This window comes from Alosa sapidissima, chromosome 3, assembly GCF_018492685.1.
Source record: "Alosa sapidissima isolate fAloSap1 chromosome 3, fAloSap1.pri, whole genome shotgun sequence".
NCBI classification, from domain to species: Eukaryota; Metazoa; Chordata; class Actinopteri; order Clupeiformes; family Clupeidae; genus Alosa; species Alosa sapidissima.
Window position 1 is genome coordinate 19059491 of NC_055959.1, and position 19458 is coordinate 19078948.

General features: G+C 47.4%; 1 protein-coding gene across 1 annotated transcript; it reads right to left on the bottom strand.

Annotated features, from left to right (window-relative positions):
- Nucleotides 1-836: 836 nt before the first annotated feature.
- si:ch211-194b1.1 (protein Wiz) lies at nucleotides 837-18564 on the bottom strand. Its single transcript, XM_042085497.1, has 18 exons — nucleotides 18075-18564; nucleotides 17365-17553; nucleotides 17017-17218; nucleotides 15040-15124; nucleotides 13860-13999; nucleotides 12112-13692; nucleotides 11386-11574; nucleotides 10475-10927; nucleotides 9654-10016; nucleotides 7860-7994; nucleotides 6304-6861; nucleotides 5606-6076; nucleotides 4738-5277; nucleotides 3425-4024; nucleotides 2846-3057; nucleotides 2216-2483; nucleotides 1793-1958; nucleotides 837-1248 (listed from the first exon to the last, which is right to left on the bottom strand). Exons 2-18 carry the CDS (start codon nucleotides 17491-17493, stop codon nucleotides 837-839), a joined length of 6504 nt encoding a protein of 2167 aa, XP_041941431.1. The 5' UTR covers nucleotides 17494-17553; nucleotides 18075-18564.
- Nucleotides 18565-19458: the final 894 nt, after the last annotated feature.

The window sequence follows — 19458 nt, forward strand, 5'->3', positions numbered from 1 at the left end:
GGCCTGCCTTGATTTAGTGTACAATTCTTGCTTTTTTAAAAAGTGCCAACGTTTTTTGTGTGCCATATTAATTAAGAAGGTGCATGTGGACACTTTTGGTGGCAGTGTGCCAAAGTCAGTTCATTGTGGCACCATTTTAAGGGGCGGGGCTTTGTGGCTTCATGTTTGCACGTAAAAATAAGACACATTCAATTGAGCGGGATTTTTATCCCTGCCACTTGGAGTGGACATTTAGGCTTTGGCCTGAAGCAAATGCTATGCAATGATAAGGTCAACAAAGTGCTAATAAAAAAGACACTGGCCAAAATAAATAATGGAAAATGGAACTGCACAATGACAAGTGTTTTACCATTGTCTTGAATAGAGAGCAACTCATGTACTCTTCTAAATCTTATACCAGCTACCAGTAGGCGGCGCTACACTTGTGGCTGCTGACAGCCAGTTATAGCACCAGAGAGGCATGGCAACAGGAAGAGAGGACATCTTCACTTGGAGAGCTTATGTGAGCACGTCCATCCGGATGCACTCGTACACGCATCATGACTACACATACAAAAAGTAGGAAGGCCTCTCTGCTGAAGAGCCGAGGTAGCATGAACCCCCAGCAGCTCGTGGACAACTCAAGACACCTCCGGGTCTGCTTAGGTCACCCGCTTCGCGGTCAGTGATGGTCCACTGGTAGAAGCAGCACAAAGTCCCATTCACATGGGGTCGTGTCATGTCCTTTCTATCCTCCTCCGACAGAATGATTAGTTGGTAACAGTAAGGAGACAGATGGCATTAATACAATGATGAAGGCAAGATGGAGGCAAATGGAAATGTTTATGGCAGGTGCATTATGTGGCAGGACTGGGAAGAGGCCTGGCCACTGTGCATGGGGTCAGTGTGGGGGTGGGCGTGGGTGGAGACGGAGACGATGGGGTGGGGGTGGGGGTGGGGGTGGGCGTGGGAGTCTGGACAGGGGTTGGCAGAGCCGTGGCCGTCGGTGTGGGGTTGGGCGTCAGGGTAGCCGTGGTGATGGACACAGGCGCAGAGGTAGCGACGGAGACCGGGGCCGAGGAGGTGGTTGTCGTCTCGGGCGAGGGTTTGGGGTTAGCGGCGGCGGCGGCGGCTGCGTTGGTGCTAGGGTCAGGGGTCGTGCAGGGTGTAGCTGGCTTGGTATAGTTGAGATTGAGGATGTGCTGCTGCAGGTGCCGGATCCAGTCCTCTTGCACTGAGAGGGGCCCGTGGAACTCGACCTCACAAAACCTGAGAGATCCAGAGAGGGAGAGAGGGGAGACAGAGAGTTAGCTAAGTCGACACATACCCTTCTCATCTCCGTGTGTGTACTACTCGGTCTGACGCACCCACCGCTAGCCTATCTAAGCACAGGTGCCTCGAAGTGGCCAGTCCAGTAGCCTACACCTCCCAATAGTGACAAAAGAACTCCAATATTTTCCTATTTACATGCTGTGATTTGTATACTGTAGTTACAACGTGTACAAATAACAGTGTGAAATGAGACACAGACATTTTTTAAGCAAATACACTTGGTACTATATTCACATTCAGGCAAAGGACTGCTACTTAGGCAGAGTGATTTGCAAAGCACTTCTCCTTGGGGTTTGAAGAAGTTACACCGGAGCTTTTCAGGTGCTGCCTGCAAATCAGTCCGCCCGAGAAGGGTATGTATCGACTTAGCTAACTCTGGGGAATACTGTGAACAAGCTTTAAGTCCCAAAAAGCTAATCAACACCAAAATCCACATACATTAAAGTTCCAGGTACATGAAGTCGGATAAGATGGTACTGACCGGCACTTGAGGGAGTAGATTTTGCCCACCACTTTGACCAGCGGGGTTGAGGGGGGCTTGGGCACCAGCGCAGGGACAGTGCTGGTGCGGGGGGGTTTGGGGGGGCCAGTCTCTCTTTCTCCTGCGTCTGGGTGGGACGGGTGCTTTAGAGGCCGCCGCTCAAAGCCTACACACACACACACACAATATAGACATTTATGGATATGAACAGAACCAAAGACAGATAATTGCAGCAGTTTTTCAGTTGGTATCAATGCATGTATACCGGCTCTAATTGTAGAAGTGCAATACATCCTCACTGCTACACAACTGCTCTTGTACCCAAGCTTACGTGTGTAAGTGTGTGCGTGTGTGTGTGTGTGTGTGTGTGTGTGTGTGTGTCTGTGTGTGTGTGTCTGTGTGTGTGTGTATGTGCATGCGTACCTCGTGGTAAGCGAACATTAAGCTCACTTCGGGCGACCTGCGCGTGTGGCAAGGCAGGACTGGAGACCTGAGGAGCGTGGCCATGCTGAGAGGTTCGGTTTCCTGCTCTGACCTCCATTGACCTCGATGAACCCCACTGACCTCCAGCAACCTCGCTGGCCCTGTTCCGACTCTGTGACAGAGATGACCACAGTGCTGAGGAAGGCTTCTGGGCTACCGGAGAGGTGTGGCCGGAATCAGACGAGGGTGAGAGAGAGGAACTACCCCTCTGTGAACGCACAGATAACACACACTTGTACATGCCAGAATGACAAAAACATTTTGGCTAACAGATAGCACAGTATTTCATCATCACTAAAACACAATGGGCCAAATGAACAGAATTCTACTGCCTGAAATACTTTAAGAGTTCACACAAAAAGTTCAAAAAGATCCACTGCAATCACTCTTCACCATGCATAAAATACAATAACTTATGACAGGCAGGCACCATCACAGATATCCAGTAATGGTTTGACACAATGTTTGTGGGTTTGTGGGTTAAGTAAGCTTTAAGGCAGGTGGGTAAGGATGAGTACAATCTATAACTATACACTGATAGCAACTGGGTTTATCTTCTGGGCCTCTCACCTTCTTTGAACCAGAGCGTCCACCTTGCATGTACCCACGATGCATCTCTGCCACCTTGTGCGGCCGACTGCGCATCCAGGCGCTCAGCGTCTCGATGGGAGAGCCGTTCACAGACCACTCGGTCACGCCGAACTGCCGCAGGTGCGCTCGTGCGTGACTGGCCAGGGCCTTGCGGTTCTCAAAGTAAAAGCCACACAGCTCACAGCTGGCATCTGCAGAGATAAACAAGTTGAGGCTTTGTTACCATCTATTCTCTGACATGGTTGGAGAGTAGGCTACCAGATCTCCTCAGTGTTTGGGTCAGCCACCTGAATTTTCAAAAGTGTGAAAACTGCTGACTAGGAGAGAGGTTAAAATCTGGAATTTATTTATTCAGAATTTATTTATACATTTATTTAACAGGGGCAATGCACAGTGAATAACTCAGCCAAATTATTGCACAGAGGCTAATTTTCATCTGTAGCTGGTTAAAACACACACACGGAGTGACCTTTACTGTCTGCAACCTGGGGAAGGCTAGAAAGAAGGAGGAGGACAGAGAGTGAGAGGATGAGCATAATAATAAAATCCATGCCTTACCCAAGTGGCCTACCCCATGCTTGTCTGGCGATGTCTTCCCCTTGAAGGAGAAGTCCTGTGGAGGTGGCGAGAAGGCCTTCGGTTGTGGCCCCTGGTTGCTTCCCCTCTCCTGGGCCGGTCGCTGGCCTTCCTCCCTTGTTTTGCCCTGCTGGGCCACGGCTGCGAAAAACCTCCCCGCCTGCAGGGGCCTGGAGACACCGGCCAGCCCCACGGCGTGCTTGTGCAGCCTGGGCTGCCCCGGGTGCAGCAGGTTGAGGGGGGGCTTCCGGGAGAACCTGTGCGGCTGCTGGGGCTGGAGGCCCTCCCAGGTGGGGCTGCTGCCGGGTCGGGGCTCTTTCTTCACCCCGGTGCTGGAGGGGGAGTTGGGTGGGTGTCGGGCGGGGGAGGAGGAGGAGGAGGAGGAAGAGCCCCCCTGCTGCTGCTGCTTGCGCATGATCTCGCGGAGCGTGTCGATCGGGGAGCCGTTGACTGACCACTCGGTGATGCCCATCTGCCGCAGGTGGGAGCGGGCGTGGCTCGAGAGGCCCTTGCGGTTCTCGAAGTACTCGCCGCAGAACTCGCAGCGGATGTCCCGCGTGGGCTCCGAGTCATGAGCCATGCCTGAGGGGAGAAATACAGATGAAAGGAAAGAAGAGAGGGAGAGGGAGAGGAAGAGAAAAGAAGAAAAGAGAAGAGAATACAAGGGGACAGTCAGGATGGAGGGAGGCAGAAGGACAAAACAGATGTTAGATGGATGGACATGTGGGGGAATGCATTAACAGCCGAAAGGGCTGTAGCGGTGCTCAAAAATTACAATTCGGAACATACCATGGTGTTAAAGTCATGGTTCAGTACAGTAAGCCTTGAAGTACTGCTAGCCAAACAAACACTGACAATATTGCTGATGCTAAACACATATAAGCAACAATAGTATTTTGAAAAAGTGTCAAATTTTTTTTGCCATTAATTAACTAAACTGATATATGGTCCACCAATTAACATGTTTGTGGAATAACTAAAATTTGAAACATGGTCCACACGCAAAAAGCCTACTGTTGATTACTGTTTAAGAGTGCATTTGGTACATTCATTACAAATCTGTATTGAACCTACGTGTATGTGTATCTTTACAGCCCTAACAGTCGATGTTACGCATGGCATGACTGATTCATCATCCCTACAGTTTCTACATCACTCAGATGATTCAAAACGTTATGTTCCACTTTGATAACTCCAAATAAACGGTTCCACATGTGATTTAAAACCTATGGCAGCCAGATCTCTGAATGTAGCCCAGAGAGTGAGCAGGCTCCTGGCCAGGCGTGCAGACTCACTCATGCTGATGGGGTGCAGGCTGTCTGAGCTGACCCAGCTGGGGCCCAGACGCTCCATGGTGAAGCCTCCCACCCCTCCGCCCTCCCCACTGTCCAACGTGCCACTCGGCGCGGTGACCTCCAGCTGGACGGGCTCCGGCTTGGGCTTGAGCGGGAAGGCCGAGCTGGGGGTGGTGGAGGGGCTGGCCGAGGCCCTGGAGGCCGAGGCGGAGGGCTCCATCCTGCGGGCGGTGGGCTGGTGGTGTCCTGGCGGGTGGGTGAAGGGGAACGGGAGGCGCCTGAGGAGTCCAGCCGGGGGGGAGGGGAGGGAGAGCCGCGGGGGCCCCGGGCCGGGCGAGGAGCGAGGGGACTTGAGGGGCAGAGCGCAGGGCAGACCGCGCCGCGTGATGATCTCGCGGAGTGTGTCGATGGGGGAGCCGTTGACTGACCACTCGGTGATGCCCATCTGCCGCAGGTGGGAGCGAGCGTGGCTCGAGAGGCCCTTGCGGTTCTCAAAGTACTCGCCGCAGAACTCACAACCCACATCTTTCAGTGGTTCAGCTGGAGAGAGGAAGACACAAATCGGAAATGTACACAAATTGATGCTAACTAAACCACATAACACACTTGGTAATATAGGTATTTAGTATATAATGTGCTCGTATCAAGACCATTCACTTAATTAAGTAACTGTAATAGGGTAATATCGTCTTCGGAAGGTATACCACTACAAATCATTATACCTCACCACTATGCCTCATCTCAACCTCTATACCTCACCTCATCTCTTACTTAATAATTGATTTTTATGGTCACCTACACTATACAGTGGCATTATAAAGGACTTATAAAGGACTATAAAGGACTAGGATAAAGGAGGCCAGTCTACCTTGGGAGTAGGGCGTCAGCTCCCCACCACTCAGGCGGAAGACTTGCTGTGGGGAAGCTCGGGGCTTTTTGCTGGGCGGCCCAAACAGGGAGGAGGTAGTTTTGGGGCCTGCCCTGCCGCTCCCTGCGCTGGCTTTGAACAGGAGCGGGGAGGCATGGGATGAGGCCAGCAGTGGCCGCTTGGAGGAGGCCGATGACGAGGAGGGGGAAGAGGACGTGGAGGTGGAAAAGGAGACCAGGCTGCGGAGGTCCTCGATGCCGGCCGAGGGGGAGAGGCTGGCCACCCGGCGCTTGAAGTCGTCGGTGAGGATAAGGCGGTTGAGCAGGTCGATGGGCGAGCCCTTGGACTCAGAGTACTCCACGCCAAAGTGGCGCAGGTGGGCGCGCGCGTGACTCGACAGGCCCTTGCGAGTCTCAAACCACGCGCCACATAACTGACACACAATGTCCTTGTTGGGGTCGGGCTCCATCGCTAGACAGGGAAAGGGAGGAAAGAGAGAAGAGAGTAAAATCAGGACTGATGGTGAAGCCCCCTTAGTGCTAAAATGGGTACCCTGTATGTTGACAATTGACGAAAAAGGGTGAATTCCTTCATTGTGTTACTTTCGCTACATGACTAACAAGGGCAGAAAGGGAAAAAGGCCTTAATGTGTAAGCCCAATATCATGGTCTTTTTATGGTCTATAGTCTTTTTCTTACTGAGGTTGAGGGGGGCATCCGTTTCCTGTGGAGCCCAGTAGGGCTTAGAGGGAGGAAGGGGAGGAGCGAGGATGGTCTTGCCCATTCCACCCCTGCCATCCAGGGAGCGCAGCGGAGATGACACCGGGAGCAGCGAGGAGATGGGAGCCTTCCTCAGCACCGGCGAGGGGGAGCGGGACCTGACGAACGGCGAAGGGGGCATGGAGCCGGCCGGAGATGGGATGGAGGGTGAAGGGGGCAGTTGAACTGCGGACGTCAGAATAGGAGGGGGTTTGACATCCTCCTCCTCTTCTTCTTCCTCATCCACACGCCTCTCCTGCTTCTCCTGGCGAGGGGGGCTGGGGGTGGACATGTCTCGTGGGGACCTCTTGGACTGAGGGGGTGACTTGGGGGAGTGGGGCAGCGAACGCTCCTTGGCGATCTGGTAGAGGAGGTCGATGGGAGCGCCGCTGCTCTCCGACACACCCACGCCGAGCTGCCGCAGGTGAGAGCGCGCATGGCTCGACAGGCCCCGTCTCGTCTCAAACAGGGCTCCGCAAACCTTGCACTTCAGCACCCCTGTGTGTGGAGGGAGGAGAAGTGTGTGAAAGACAGGAAAGATAGATAGATAGATAGATAGATAGATACTTTATTGATCCCCAGGGGAAATTCAACGGAAGACACGGAGCTGCTGAGTAGGCGGCCACACTTGACGGCGCCGGAACCGGAAAAAGATGGATAAGTATAAGTATATATACTCTTTTGATCCCGTTGGTCTCTGCATTTATCCAAATCCGTGAATTGATTGAAGTGAAACACACTCAGCACACAGTGAACACACAGTGAGGTGAAGCACACACTAATCCCGGCGCAGTGAGCTGCCTGCAACAACAGCGGCGCTCGGGGAGCAGTGAGGGGTTAGGTGCCTTGCTCAAGGGCACTTCAGCCGTGCCTACTGGTCGGGGTTTCGAACCGGCAACCCTCTGGTTACAAGTCCGAAGCGCTAACCAGTAGGCCACGGCTGCCCATGGATACTCCCCATGCTAAAGCTAAAAGCAATCCAAAATACAATCCAAGTCACACTTGGAAATAATGCATGCCCAAATAAAGAGAGACAACACACAATAAACATGTCATGCACTGACAATTAAATAAATTCAACAATAAATCTTTTGGTTTACATGGGTAAATAGTAACAGCATACATGATTATTGGCAATGGAGGGATGGTACCTTTTTACACTGAAGAAAAATGGCCACTAGAGAGAGCTATTACCTAGACAGGAATCTGTGACAGACTAAACTGAAAACTTGGCTAGGGTTAATTTCAATATAGAGAGCTCAACTGTAACACCAAGTGCAGACAGAAGTCTGTTTGGGAATTGTTCACAACACCAATACCATTAGCCTGATAATGGGACAAGACAGCACTTGTTCCATCTTCATATTGTCATGGGTCAGAGCCAGCTCATGAAAACGTAAAGGTTATGAACATAACCACAGTTCTCTGAAGGAGAACACATTCTCCATCCTCCCATGCTTTTCTCTTGAGGAAAGGAAACCTGCACTGCTCCTCACCCTTGCTGTCGGCACCTTCTCTCGAGGAGTGGTTCTCTGACTCCAGGGGTGAGAGAATCTCAGCAGGACTGGGAGCCATGCCATCTAGCACAGGCATCTCATCTTCCTCATCCTCATTCTGCTGCTGTTCCTCCCCTGGCATAGAGAGAGAGAGAGAGAGAGAGAGGATTTAAAACAATATTAATGTTAATCTTTGAAGAAGAGGTCAGGACTAATAAATCATATCATCAAAGATTAAGACGGGAATCCAATTATGGTCACTGAATAATTACCAAGTAGGCCTAATTAACAGATAATTGAGATGTAATAACTGAAACTGAAGAAAGGGACTTTCAGTTTTTTGTATGTGGGAATTCTATGTGGGAGTTGAGCAGAAACAACACACTTGTATGCAAAATCATTTATGATTTATGAACTTTTTAACAAAAAATGCAAAAATCACCTCAACTTTACTTTTGCCTGAATTCAATGCAATAGGCTTACCATCATAACATGTTAATAACAACATGTTGTTAAGTTGGCGCATTGTCAAGGATGAACAAAATGTGCGAGCGAGTGGGCGTTCGTGTTGCGGTCATTAGATCGCATTGCGCTCACCCACGTCTGCTGTTTCTGGTGTCAGTAGTCTAAAGATAACAAAGTATCCTTTTGCAATCTAAATACCTAAAACAATTGTATTAAAATACCTACATATTACTTCGGCAGAAAGAAGGCGAACTAACGTCTGTCTTTGAAATGTAAAATAACCACAGATATATTAACATTTATGGAAAATTAATGAAAATGGGGAGGGAGGGAGGGAGGGGGGTGGGGGGGATCCTTCAAAACTTTATTCAGGCAGACTACAGCCTGAGTGCTCCATTTTCCAACTATGTAAAATGATGCTCAAAGCGCTATTTCAAGACCCTGAGGTAAAATGGCGTTACTACAGGTAACATGGAAATCACACCATAGCCAACAGAAAACGCTCAAATCGACGTTTTTACATGAAACAAGAAAATATCTTTGATGACATAAAATGTTTCCAACAATAGTTACAATTTCTACAACTATTTACAAAACAGGGTGCGTTCACTCCACTCACGCATGAAACTGGCTCCGTCGCATTGAGTTCAGCAGTCATGTCAATGATGCAAGCCAGACAGACAGTAATTCAAATGGTCTCATATGGCTTGATTTTTGATGACTGTTGTGTCTGGTTCTCTGCGCTCTCATAACGGGACATGCAATCTTATGGGAATGCTGTGATGAACAAAAAGAACATTTCCCGTGCACGAACGCACAGCAAATACATTGCGCGGCACTCACCACTCCGCAGATGCAGAGCATCGGACTCCCGCCTGCACGAATCCGACAATTTTTCCACTATTGTTTGTATATGCGGAGAGGTGGAAGCAGCCATTTTGCCCCGTACAAATGCACCGCCGAACTAAGGCGTGACCAATCGAGTAAAGGCGGAGACCCAGTCAAAAAACACTTCATTACAGTAAGGTCATTGGGGCATCTCACAGATATCCACATATGCATCAAACACAGAAAAGTCAGCTATAGATAAAAAATAAAAAAAAGCCACAAAGCCTAGTTTTCTTTATTCCTACATCTGATGAATGGTGCCATTTAGATAACCTGACAGAGAATAAAGTTATCCAGCAAAGTAGCAAAGGAGTTTTCCAATTTACCAAATAAAGTTTTGGATATTATTTTCAAGTCAACCAGCTTGTCATGGGTAGTTAAGTTACAGGACTCTTCAGGTCTTAAACTGACCAGCTCTAACAAAATGCCTGGTGCACTCACCCTCTCGGTCGCAGACACTATGTTTCTTCCGAGGTAGAGGTGATGATTGTTTTGGGACATCATTATCCTCTTTCCTCTTATGTCCAGCTGAGCTTGGTTTGTCTGTCTCAGAGTCGAGATCTGGATCCATCTCCTCCCCTGAAGTTGGGGAGCGTGGTGGGGCTGTAGGTAAGACAAGGTCTGGCCTGCTGGAGAAAAGCTCACGGAGGATGTGGATGGGGGAGACGGTCACCTCCCAGTTGGTGATGCCAAAGTCACGCAGGTGGGCACGCGCATGGCTGGACAGTCCAGCTCTGGTGTCGAAGCCGGCACTGCAGAACTCACATCGCATCACGCTGAAGGTATCTGGGTCGAAGTTGGCAACTAGTCATTGAGTAGCAGTGAAGAAAAGACAGAGAGGCTTCAAGGTCATTAGAGTTGAGATTTTGTCAGCTAACAGAACAGAAGTCCTCTTTGTAAAGTTCTAAGAAGTGAAAGTGGAAGGAATGTGTAAACTCAATATATGTTATCTGATAAATCCTGGAGGATAGACTGGTTGCAGCACCTCAACAAACTGGCCAGCTGAATAACACTCGTATTCCTAATTCTATTTTGTTCTATTTTATTTTGTTATTTCCAAACTTGCACCTCCTGCACAACATATAATCCCACACTTTAATAAGGCATACTAAATCTACAGCTTGCATACATTTTAAATTCACTCTTTCAACAGTCACAACTTTTCACACCCCTACATACTCTACAACTTGCATTAATACAATATTTATGAGTGCTATTTCTGCTAGCCAGAAATAGATTTTCCTTCAGCAAAGATTCTTCACCTTTCTTCTTCTTTTTCTGGTAGGAACATTTTTTCTCAATGGCATTGACTTCCTCAGGGGAAATGAAATGACGCACATTGTAGCTGACGCCCACTCTGTTGAGGTGTCCTCTAACATGATTGGCCAATCCAATGCCATTGTAGAATCGTTCTGGGCAATAAGGGCACTTCCTCTCCATGTTCTTCATTGGCCCACCATCATCATCATCATCATTATCATCATCATCATCATCATCATCATCGTCATCGTCATCAGACAAGGGCTCATTCAGGAACCTCGTAACATCGCCTTCAGCTTCACTACCATACTCATCCTCCTCCTTTTCACTCTCTAGTTTAATGGCAGAGATCTTCTCCACACTCTCAGTAGCTTCCCAGTTATCTGGTTCCTGCTTCAATTTTCTCTGTTTGGGGGATGAGAGATCAATGGGGGGCTGCTGTGTTGATGGGCCATCTGTCAGGTAAGAATAGGAGGCGATATATAAGTTGGCAGCCTCAAGCCTTGTGGGGTCTCAAGACACAGCAGCTCAACTTGGGTCTGAGCAGCGCCAGGTCAACGTGCTATGTTCGCCGAGCCAATAATTTCAGAAGGACTTATCAGGAATTCTTAAGTTGAGTTGTATAATAATAGTAGGCTAATAGCCTTGCAAAATCACAGCAGACACTGGGCTTGAAGACCCCAGTAATTCAGGGTCTTTACTACTTTAGAAACATTATATGTACATGACATACAGTGGCATGAGGCAATGTGGATGAGTCACACAGAATCATAGAGCCCTCTAGCACCATCAGACAGACTAGTTAATAGACTATTACAATCCCAAATGGTAGACATGCAGTACCTCACACATGGGGAGATAAGTCATTTCAACTACTCTATGACCTCAACAGCTCTACCTTTGGCTCACTCACCCAGTGTTTTGCTTCGCTCCCCAAAACCGGGGTACGAGAGGGGAGTTTGAGAGTCAAGGAAGAGGGACTCAATGAGGACCAGGGGCACCATGTGTTTGAGCTGAACCTGCTGCCCTTCTGTCGCCCCCTGCAGGCTGGCTGAGAAACTGCATTTCAGCTGCTTGGCCGCAGCGCGCACCTCCACAGGGTCTGCAGGGGAAGGGGGGGGCGACTGGGTTCAGTTACAACGGAGAGACGTGGGAATGCTCCTTATCTACAACCTCGTCGACAAAGACTAAGCCATGTGGGTAGACTGTGAATGCTGGAAAAGAGGCCAATGCAGCTCAATAAGCCCGCGCTTATTACTGACCACCTACAACAAGATAGATATGATGAAAAAAGGCATCCATCTACCTTTAAGCCACAGCAGGGGGTTTCAAAAGCCATGCCTTAAATTGCTTAGTTTTTGCAAATGTCTGACAAACACTTGTGACAAATTTCAGGACACGTTTCCCATGAGCACATGTGCTGAAATTTATGGTGGTCAATAATATCCTGTAATATTATTGCGTATGACAATGTCTTGAAATGTGACAATGACCTCGGACAAATGGGGTGGCTTCCACTGTTATCAAACCAAAGCAACGATACCAGCAACAGAGCAGTGCACTACTGCAGTCATGCCACATCTGCTGAGGGACCACGTGTGGCCAGAGGGGATCTGCTGTATGAAATAATCAGCCTTACCTTTGCTGTTGTCCACACTGGGTCCAGCTGATGCCTCTGGAATACTTTGAGTCTTCTTCAAGGGTTGGTCTTTTATGTCCACCTGGCTCTGTTCCTGATCTGCCATATCAGAAGCGTTGTCCTCTCTGGCCAAGGACTGCCCTGGTCTGCTGCTTCCCTTCCTCCCCCGAGAAGACCTCCGAATCCCAATGCTCTTGAATGCCACCTCCCTTTTTGGCGGCGCAGGCTCTGGATTTTCTGGCCCCGTCTCGGCCGGCGTCGCCTGGTGGGAGCGATCTTCCATCGCTGCATCGTTTGCAACGAGGGCATCAACCACTTCTTGGCTCGGCCCCGCTTGCGGAGGAGTCTGCCTGGGCACAATGTGCTTCTCCAGAGGGTCGGAAAGAACTTGAGGAGTGACTGCAAGATCAAGGGCAGGCTCTGCATGTGGGCCTGGCTCCTTTTGTCCCTCCATCTCTGCGGTGCTGGTCTGTGAGGAGTGAGCTGGACAAAGGTGCTCGCAAAGCCCAGGGCCGCTAGATTCCTGCACGGAGTGCTGATCACAGGACAGTGCGGTGGCCAGGCCTGTGGGCCGGGCACCAGGGGGCTGGATTTTCTCTGCTGAGGAAAGTTTTGGCTGGAGGCGCGGGGAACAGCGCAGCATGCCAGCTCTCTTTCGAGGAGCATGTGCTTTGGCATGGTCGGCGAGCTCCTGGGGAATGTCCGTGCTGAAGTTGCACTTCAGGCAAACAAACTGATGGCAGACGGGAGTGGGCTTTTTGCCTCTGGGCTCTGTCACCCTGACACGTCCCCCGCTCCGTTCCCCCACCATTTTCCCGCTCTCATTTAGCTTGCTGATCTCCTCCAGGATCTTACAGCGAGACTCTCTGTGCCGCCTCTGGTGGTTCGTTAGCGCTAACCTGTCTTCCAGCAGCTGCCCACACTCCTTGCACTCAAAGCGAGTGGCCTTGCCTCGCCAGCTACCGGTAGCCTTGCCCCCTCGTCCTTCCCTCTGGTTGTGCTCTCCCATGTGGTCCTGGAGGTGGCACTTCTTCTTGAAGTAAATGCTACATTCCACGCAGGTGAAAATCTCTGGGCAAATATCTTGGTTTGGCTCCTGTGGCGTCTCACTTTTCAGCATTGGCTCTTTCCTCTCTGCCTCCTCCTCCTTTTCCTCATCCACCTCTTTGTTGTCTTCATCCTCTTCTTCATCTGCCTCTTCCTCCTCCTTAAAATCAAAGACTCCTCTGTTAGGAACTACAGTCCCGCACTCCTTCGGTCTGAGGACGGCGGCCCTTGATTTCCGGCCAGAACCTGGCACTGAACGCTGCCAGCTGCCCAGACCAGAGAAAGGCCTCAGCAGGGCCCGTTTCCTCCTCCGCCGCTCCACAAAGGTGCAGTGCGCCCAGGGGCCCGGTGGAGGGCTCTCAGGGTCCGAGTCCCCAGGGAAGGTGTATACATCCTTTTCTTGACCCATATCTTTAGCTTTTTGCTGATCATCCTTAGTCTCCTCCTTGGAGCAGCCCCCCTTTGGTTTTACTTTTGATTTGGGCAAAAATTTCTCTTTTTCTCTTGATACATTCTCAGCTTCAGCATCTGACACTGTAGATCAAAGAATAGAGGGCTATTTGTAATGTTGTCATTTGAATTCTAATTCATTTTCAAAATGGTTCTGCGAAAATTAGTTGTCTATAGCAGCACGGATTTTAAGATGGCATGTAGTTAACTATCTCTCCAAATTATGAGTTACATTAGAAAAAATATCTTACATTTTGGTTCTGTGGAGAGCATTCTCTTTGACCCCTCCTTCTGTGTGTTGACCACTTGGTCCTGGATAGGCATGAGTAAGTCTTTCTCAGGGAGTGCAAGCTTAGGGTTCTCTGGTGTTTGGCAACTCTCTTGGACTATTCTGTAGATATAAATGCAATAGCATATGTTCAACACTGTGAGCTCAGAGTGTGAAATTAAATATATCAACATACGCTATAACTGAACAAAGACAGTCATTCATTTACCCTCCTGACCTGCATGTGCTATTTATCACGTCATGCTCTAATCATGTCACTAATCCCTGTATGTGTGTTTAAACTATACTCTGATATAGTTTATAGGGGCAGCCATGGCCTACTGGTCCGAAGTCCGGGTTGCTGGCTCGAACCCCGACCAGTAGGCCAGGGCTGAAGTGCCCTTGAGCAAGGCACCTAACCCCTCACTGCTCCCCGAGCGCCGCTGTTGATGCAGGCAGCTCACTGCGCCGGGATTAGTGTGTGCTTCACCTCACTGTGTGTACACTGTGTGCTGTGTGTGTTTCACTAATTCACGGATTGGGATAAATGCAGAGACCAAATTTCCCTCACGGGATCAACAGAGTATATATACTTATATATACTTATACTTATACTGATACCCAGTTTATCACATATGACATACTGCATCACCTCACATATCTTAAAGGTGTAGTCAGTGATGGTATGCGATTTCAAGTCATATTCAGCAATCATCTCCTCATGACCGTTAACTGCCTATTCTGAGTGCACTGTAAAAAAAAAAAAACAGGTCTCCTGTAGGCAGCCCAGGCTCCAAAAACTGGAAACAGACTGGGGGCAGCCTATCCCCCAAACAAAAAACGACACCTTCCGTGGAATTTCTCTGGGAAAATTGAAGGTAGGGGTGAGCTACCTCTCAGGCATGTTTAGTTTGGTCCTTAGTTAAAATACAATATACGTTGTTTTGGACAAAAGTGTCTGCTAATAAATTTAAATATAAATATAATCACAAACAAACAGGACTTCCTGCGCAATCACTGAATGCACCTTTAAGGTTCAGTCTTAACAAGCCACCATTCCAAATCTTTGCCTACGCCACTTCCAGGTCTAACCAGTCCCTCTGTTAGCCTGTCTGCTGCCCTCTTTACCCTGTGACCTTCTATGACCCTGCCTGACTTCTCACCTGTCTGGCTCACATCCCGAGGTGGGTGATCCAGGGCTGTGGGCGGCGAGACCATGAGGGTTACAAAAGTGCTGTAGCTCCTCCTCTGGAACACCCCCCCAGCGCAGCACAGAAAACAAGAGACAGGACAGAGAGCACGAATGTCACTTCATACAGGAAGCATCAACAGCTCTGAGGCACACTCACTGGAGAAACACCCTCAACGGACACAGAGACAGAGTTAAAGAGATGTAAACTGCTAAAGTGTTATGTATTTAGGTATACCATGGCCAACATGGGAAAACGGACTCTTTTGTAATAACATAGTAACAAAAGGCATATGTGTAACTAAGACTGTGTTAAAGAGATGAGTAGACAGTTTTCTTTCTGTCTAGTCACAAAATTCCTTTCCCATTCCCTTTTCAATACACCAATAAACAATTCTAGTCTGACTTAAGCAGCGCATTTCATCTTTTTGCCTCTGTTTGCTCTTGAACATCAGGATTGACCAAATTATGGGGAAAAAAGCAAATTCAGTTCAGTGAGAGGTCTGGTATGTTGTCATAAAACTTTATTACAGAAATTCCAAATGACTTATGGTTGTGCAATACAGTGTCTTCATAACAATCTAGCCTGAGCTAGGCTGCGCCATGCCTAATGCCATCCCACCCTTGCCAGCAGGGAAAGTCATATCATTTCTTATTTGTTATTTATTTCTCATCACTTTTCACATTTACAGCCTCAAAACACACTGTACATTCTGGACGTATTACTGATATTTATGGCCTATACTGATGACACTATCATTTCTGATGTCAATCTGGTTAGACACTTACTGAAAACAATGTAGCATAGTCCATTAACACCATTCTGCACGGAATACTGTATTTACCCACTCATCTGCATTAGTCTCAGGAGGGCAGATGATGGTCAGGTTAAGAATATCCATTTGGAGTGTCTTATGTTTCCAAAACTCTTTTACCATATTTGTGTGCAGAGAAAGCAATGAAAGTTAATCTGTGTATTATGTGACCACTGACTCTGCTGCTTAGATTTATGTTAAGTCAGCCAAACCAAGCCATTCTGTTTTGGGTGCTGATAAGGAGGATTTTATTTAGCAGAAAATGCATTTTTAAACTCTGTGTATAAAACATGATGAATTTATTTCCTTCTGGTGATACACCAGAGAAGCCGCCCATTGCCAGCATTGAACATGTTCTTTATACTGTCACTTTTCAAATGTATTTAATACCCATTTCACCTAGATATGTATGTATGGACTATGGTATTGGATATGATTGACACAGTTCAAATTCGGTTCAAATGACTCGCCATGTAAAATCTCCATGGTATGCTACAAACTTACTGTTAACTTCTCAATTTGTATGTACTGAGAGAAAGTGGAATAGAACATTATGTCCAATATTTCAATATATGGTTTAATGTTCTGCATTATGTCCAATATTTCAATATGTGGTTTAATGTTCTGCATTTCTCATTAGTAGGTCACTTTGATACTAAAAGTATGATTCTATGTAATGACTGTATGATATCTTTACTGTCCCTGTGTATATCTGTGTGTGACTGTATTTAAAGATAAGCAGGAATATTATGACTTTGCAGTGTTTCACTGTTTTGAATGGCTGTGTCAGTAGCTATCTGCTCCGGATTGCCAGGCTGCCACTAATCAGGGTCTGATTCAGTGTAGTCCACGTGAGATGGGATGACCAACGGCATCTCCCGTCAGCCTGGAAGGATACTTAAACCCTAACTATTTCCTTGTCTAGTTAGAGCAGCTGATGGATCTTTAGGTGAAGTCATGCTGTCTCTCCCTTGATGCGCATCATTGTAAATAAACTCTGTTCCTGATTTTTCATACTATTGGTCTGACTGGGTCTCTATTAAATCTATGGTATCAAAATTACCATCAGTACTTTATGAATGAGCTTATGTGTAGAGGGGGGCAGATACTGTTTACTACTGTATTCAGCAGCTTACCGTCTTGTGTCTCTTTCTCCGAGTCTGAGTCCCAGGTCAAGGAGGAGGGAAAGGCTGAGGACTTGGACCTCCTCTGTGCACTCCTCCCGGACCCGGCCTTGGCAAGCAGGCCCTGTGTGCCCTCTGAGTCTCTGTCTCCATTCTTGTTCAGCAGGTGCACACCACATGAGAACTCTTCCTTCTCATCTGAGGAACAGGGATCCTAGGTTGCACCATGCAAATAAAACATAAAGGTCTAATAACAAGCTAGGTTATTGTATAAGTGTTTAGATAGTGTTAATACAAACAATAGGCTCATAACTGTAAGCTATTTGTCGATATTAATTAAGCTTGTGCACGTATGTTTACCTGTAAGGTGCGGTTTAGGGGTGTGAGCGATGTCGAGTCCTGTGCACTGACCGTAGGCAGAGACCCCTGATTGGTCCCTAAGGTGCGCGGATGATCACCAGAGGGGTGTGTACCCCCTCCAGATTCCATGGTTGCCTTGTGCACAGCGTTGCCGGAGCGTCCTCTATTACATTGTGCAGAGTGTATCCACTGCCGCAAGAAATACACAGAACCTCAACTTCCCTGCCAATTAAATACAAATTTTAAAGCTTGGATACAACAGAGGTGGGGCTCAAATGGTCCAACACGTAAACACCATTCTATGTCTCTAGATTATATTCCACCTGACGAGACAAGAGTTCAAAAACTTATTTTTAAAAACAGCGTTTGCAGTGTGCGTAAATTCATCTGCATCACGCGTGTCTCACTGCATCTGCGGGTTGCAATTTGGGACGGTCTGACCCAATTTGAGCTGTCTGCAGATGAAAAAGCAGGCTCTTCTGTACAAAGATGTAACCCGAAAGATAATTCCATATTTAAACATATGACATTGTTAACACATGCATGTTCCATTGCTGTGGAGATGGATCTTTTTAAGATTTTGACAACCTTAGCAAAAATGATTGATTTCAAACGATGCGGTCGTAACCGGTTTTTATGTCTAAGCTAAGCCGTAGGCACTCCAGACTTAATTTCCCTGGAGACGGTATTTTGCAAATAACGTTACTCACGGTATTCGGCCTGGTTGGCAGGATTGGTGTAACCTTAACCAGCGGTCTTCATGCTTTATTTCTGTCGAAGCAGTGTACTCTTACGGCTGGCACATGTGTCTCGGTGTGTCGCCGTATAATCCTGATCACGTCGGAGATCACATTGGAATGCAGTTTTGACTGTAAATCTTTCGTAGTGGCCAAATTCAGGACTCCATGTTGTTTGCCTGGTAGGGACGCCACGGCTGCGCAAGTGACGTAGGTGAGGAGGGGTAGAGAGTTTAGCAGAAGGACGAGTTGTTTCAGCAGAATGGGGACGAAACTTGAAAGTCTCTTCGGTGTAGGTCTAAGTATGGACCCACCATCCCATTCCTTAACTATCCTAGTTTTTTTTTTTAAATAATCTCCTAGTTTTACAGAATCTACTGCCAACATGTCAGTAATGAGCCACGACTGGACACCAGAAGAATTGCCCCTTGAAAGAACATAACTTTATGAGTATAGCTCCTGGAAGAGGTGGAGGTGGGATTTTACTGCCTGTTTAACCTACGATGCAATGCAATGCAATAATATAATACATAATAATAATAAAGCGACATTGGGTGCTTTGAAAGGTGTATGTAACAAATAACATGTATTATTATTATTATTATTAATAATAATAATAATAAGAATAATAATAATAATACTTTGTGTATTAAAAATAAATCCTTAAATTTGTCTACATTAGAAAGTAGGCATAGTGTTATTTATTGTTAAGCTACAGTATGCTATTTATGTAACTTAATACATTGTGTTATACAGGCATATGGCAATTAGTCCAGGCTCCAGTGCTGTGCTGCTAACTAAATCTCTATTGACAAAAGTCAGGATGCCCTTTGTTTTCCCTGACCTGAGAAAGCCTATAGCATAGGGGGAGGACAGGTGTGCAAGGTGAAACCTATTCACTTATGCCTGCTTGGGAAAGATACTACAAAGCAACCGGCTAACAGTGTGTCACATTACTCCTGCATTCTGTGCATCTTCCATATTCCTCTGTCTCAGGACTCCTCACCAGGACTGTAGTGGAGGCTAAACGCAAGTAAACACAGATTATCCACCTCTGAAATGTCAGAAATAGAGTTTATCCACCTCTTATTGTATCCACCTCTCAAAAGAGTATTCACCAATTGCAACTTTTAACATTCAAAAACACACTGTATTATCCACATTCACAATATGTGCACTCATCAACACTCTAGAACCATTTAATACCACTGGTGTTGTTATAAACATTGGATAACCTCCACCATCATCAAACATGTTCTGAATGCCTTTTTTTAAAAATCTGACATCGGATGGCGCAGCCCACCTTACTCTGATCACATACTTAGTTTACCCACCTCTTATTTTACCACTACACTCC

What these genes read in the sequence shown, in the direction of transcription:
- si:ch211-194b1.1 (XM_042085497.1), bottom strand. Translation starts at nt 17,493, where the DNA reads ATGGAATCTGGAGGGGGTACACACCCCTCTGGTGATCATCCGCGCACC. An exon ending in GGAGCGAAGCAAAACACTGG is followed by an intron (nt 10,928 to 11,385) that starts GTGAGTGAGCCA and finishes CTTACCTGACAG; the next exon opens with ATGGCCCATCAACACAGCAG. An exon ending in CCAGAAAAAGAAGAAGAAAG is followed by an intron (nt 10,017 to 10,474) that starts GTGAAGAATCTT and finishes CTCAATGACTAG; the next exon opens with TTGCCAACTTCGACCCAGAT.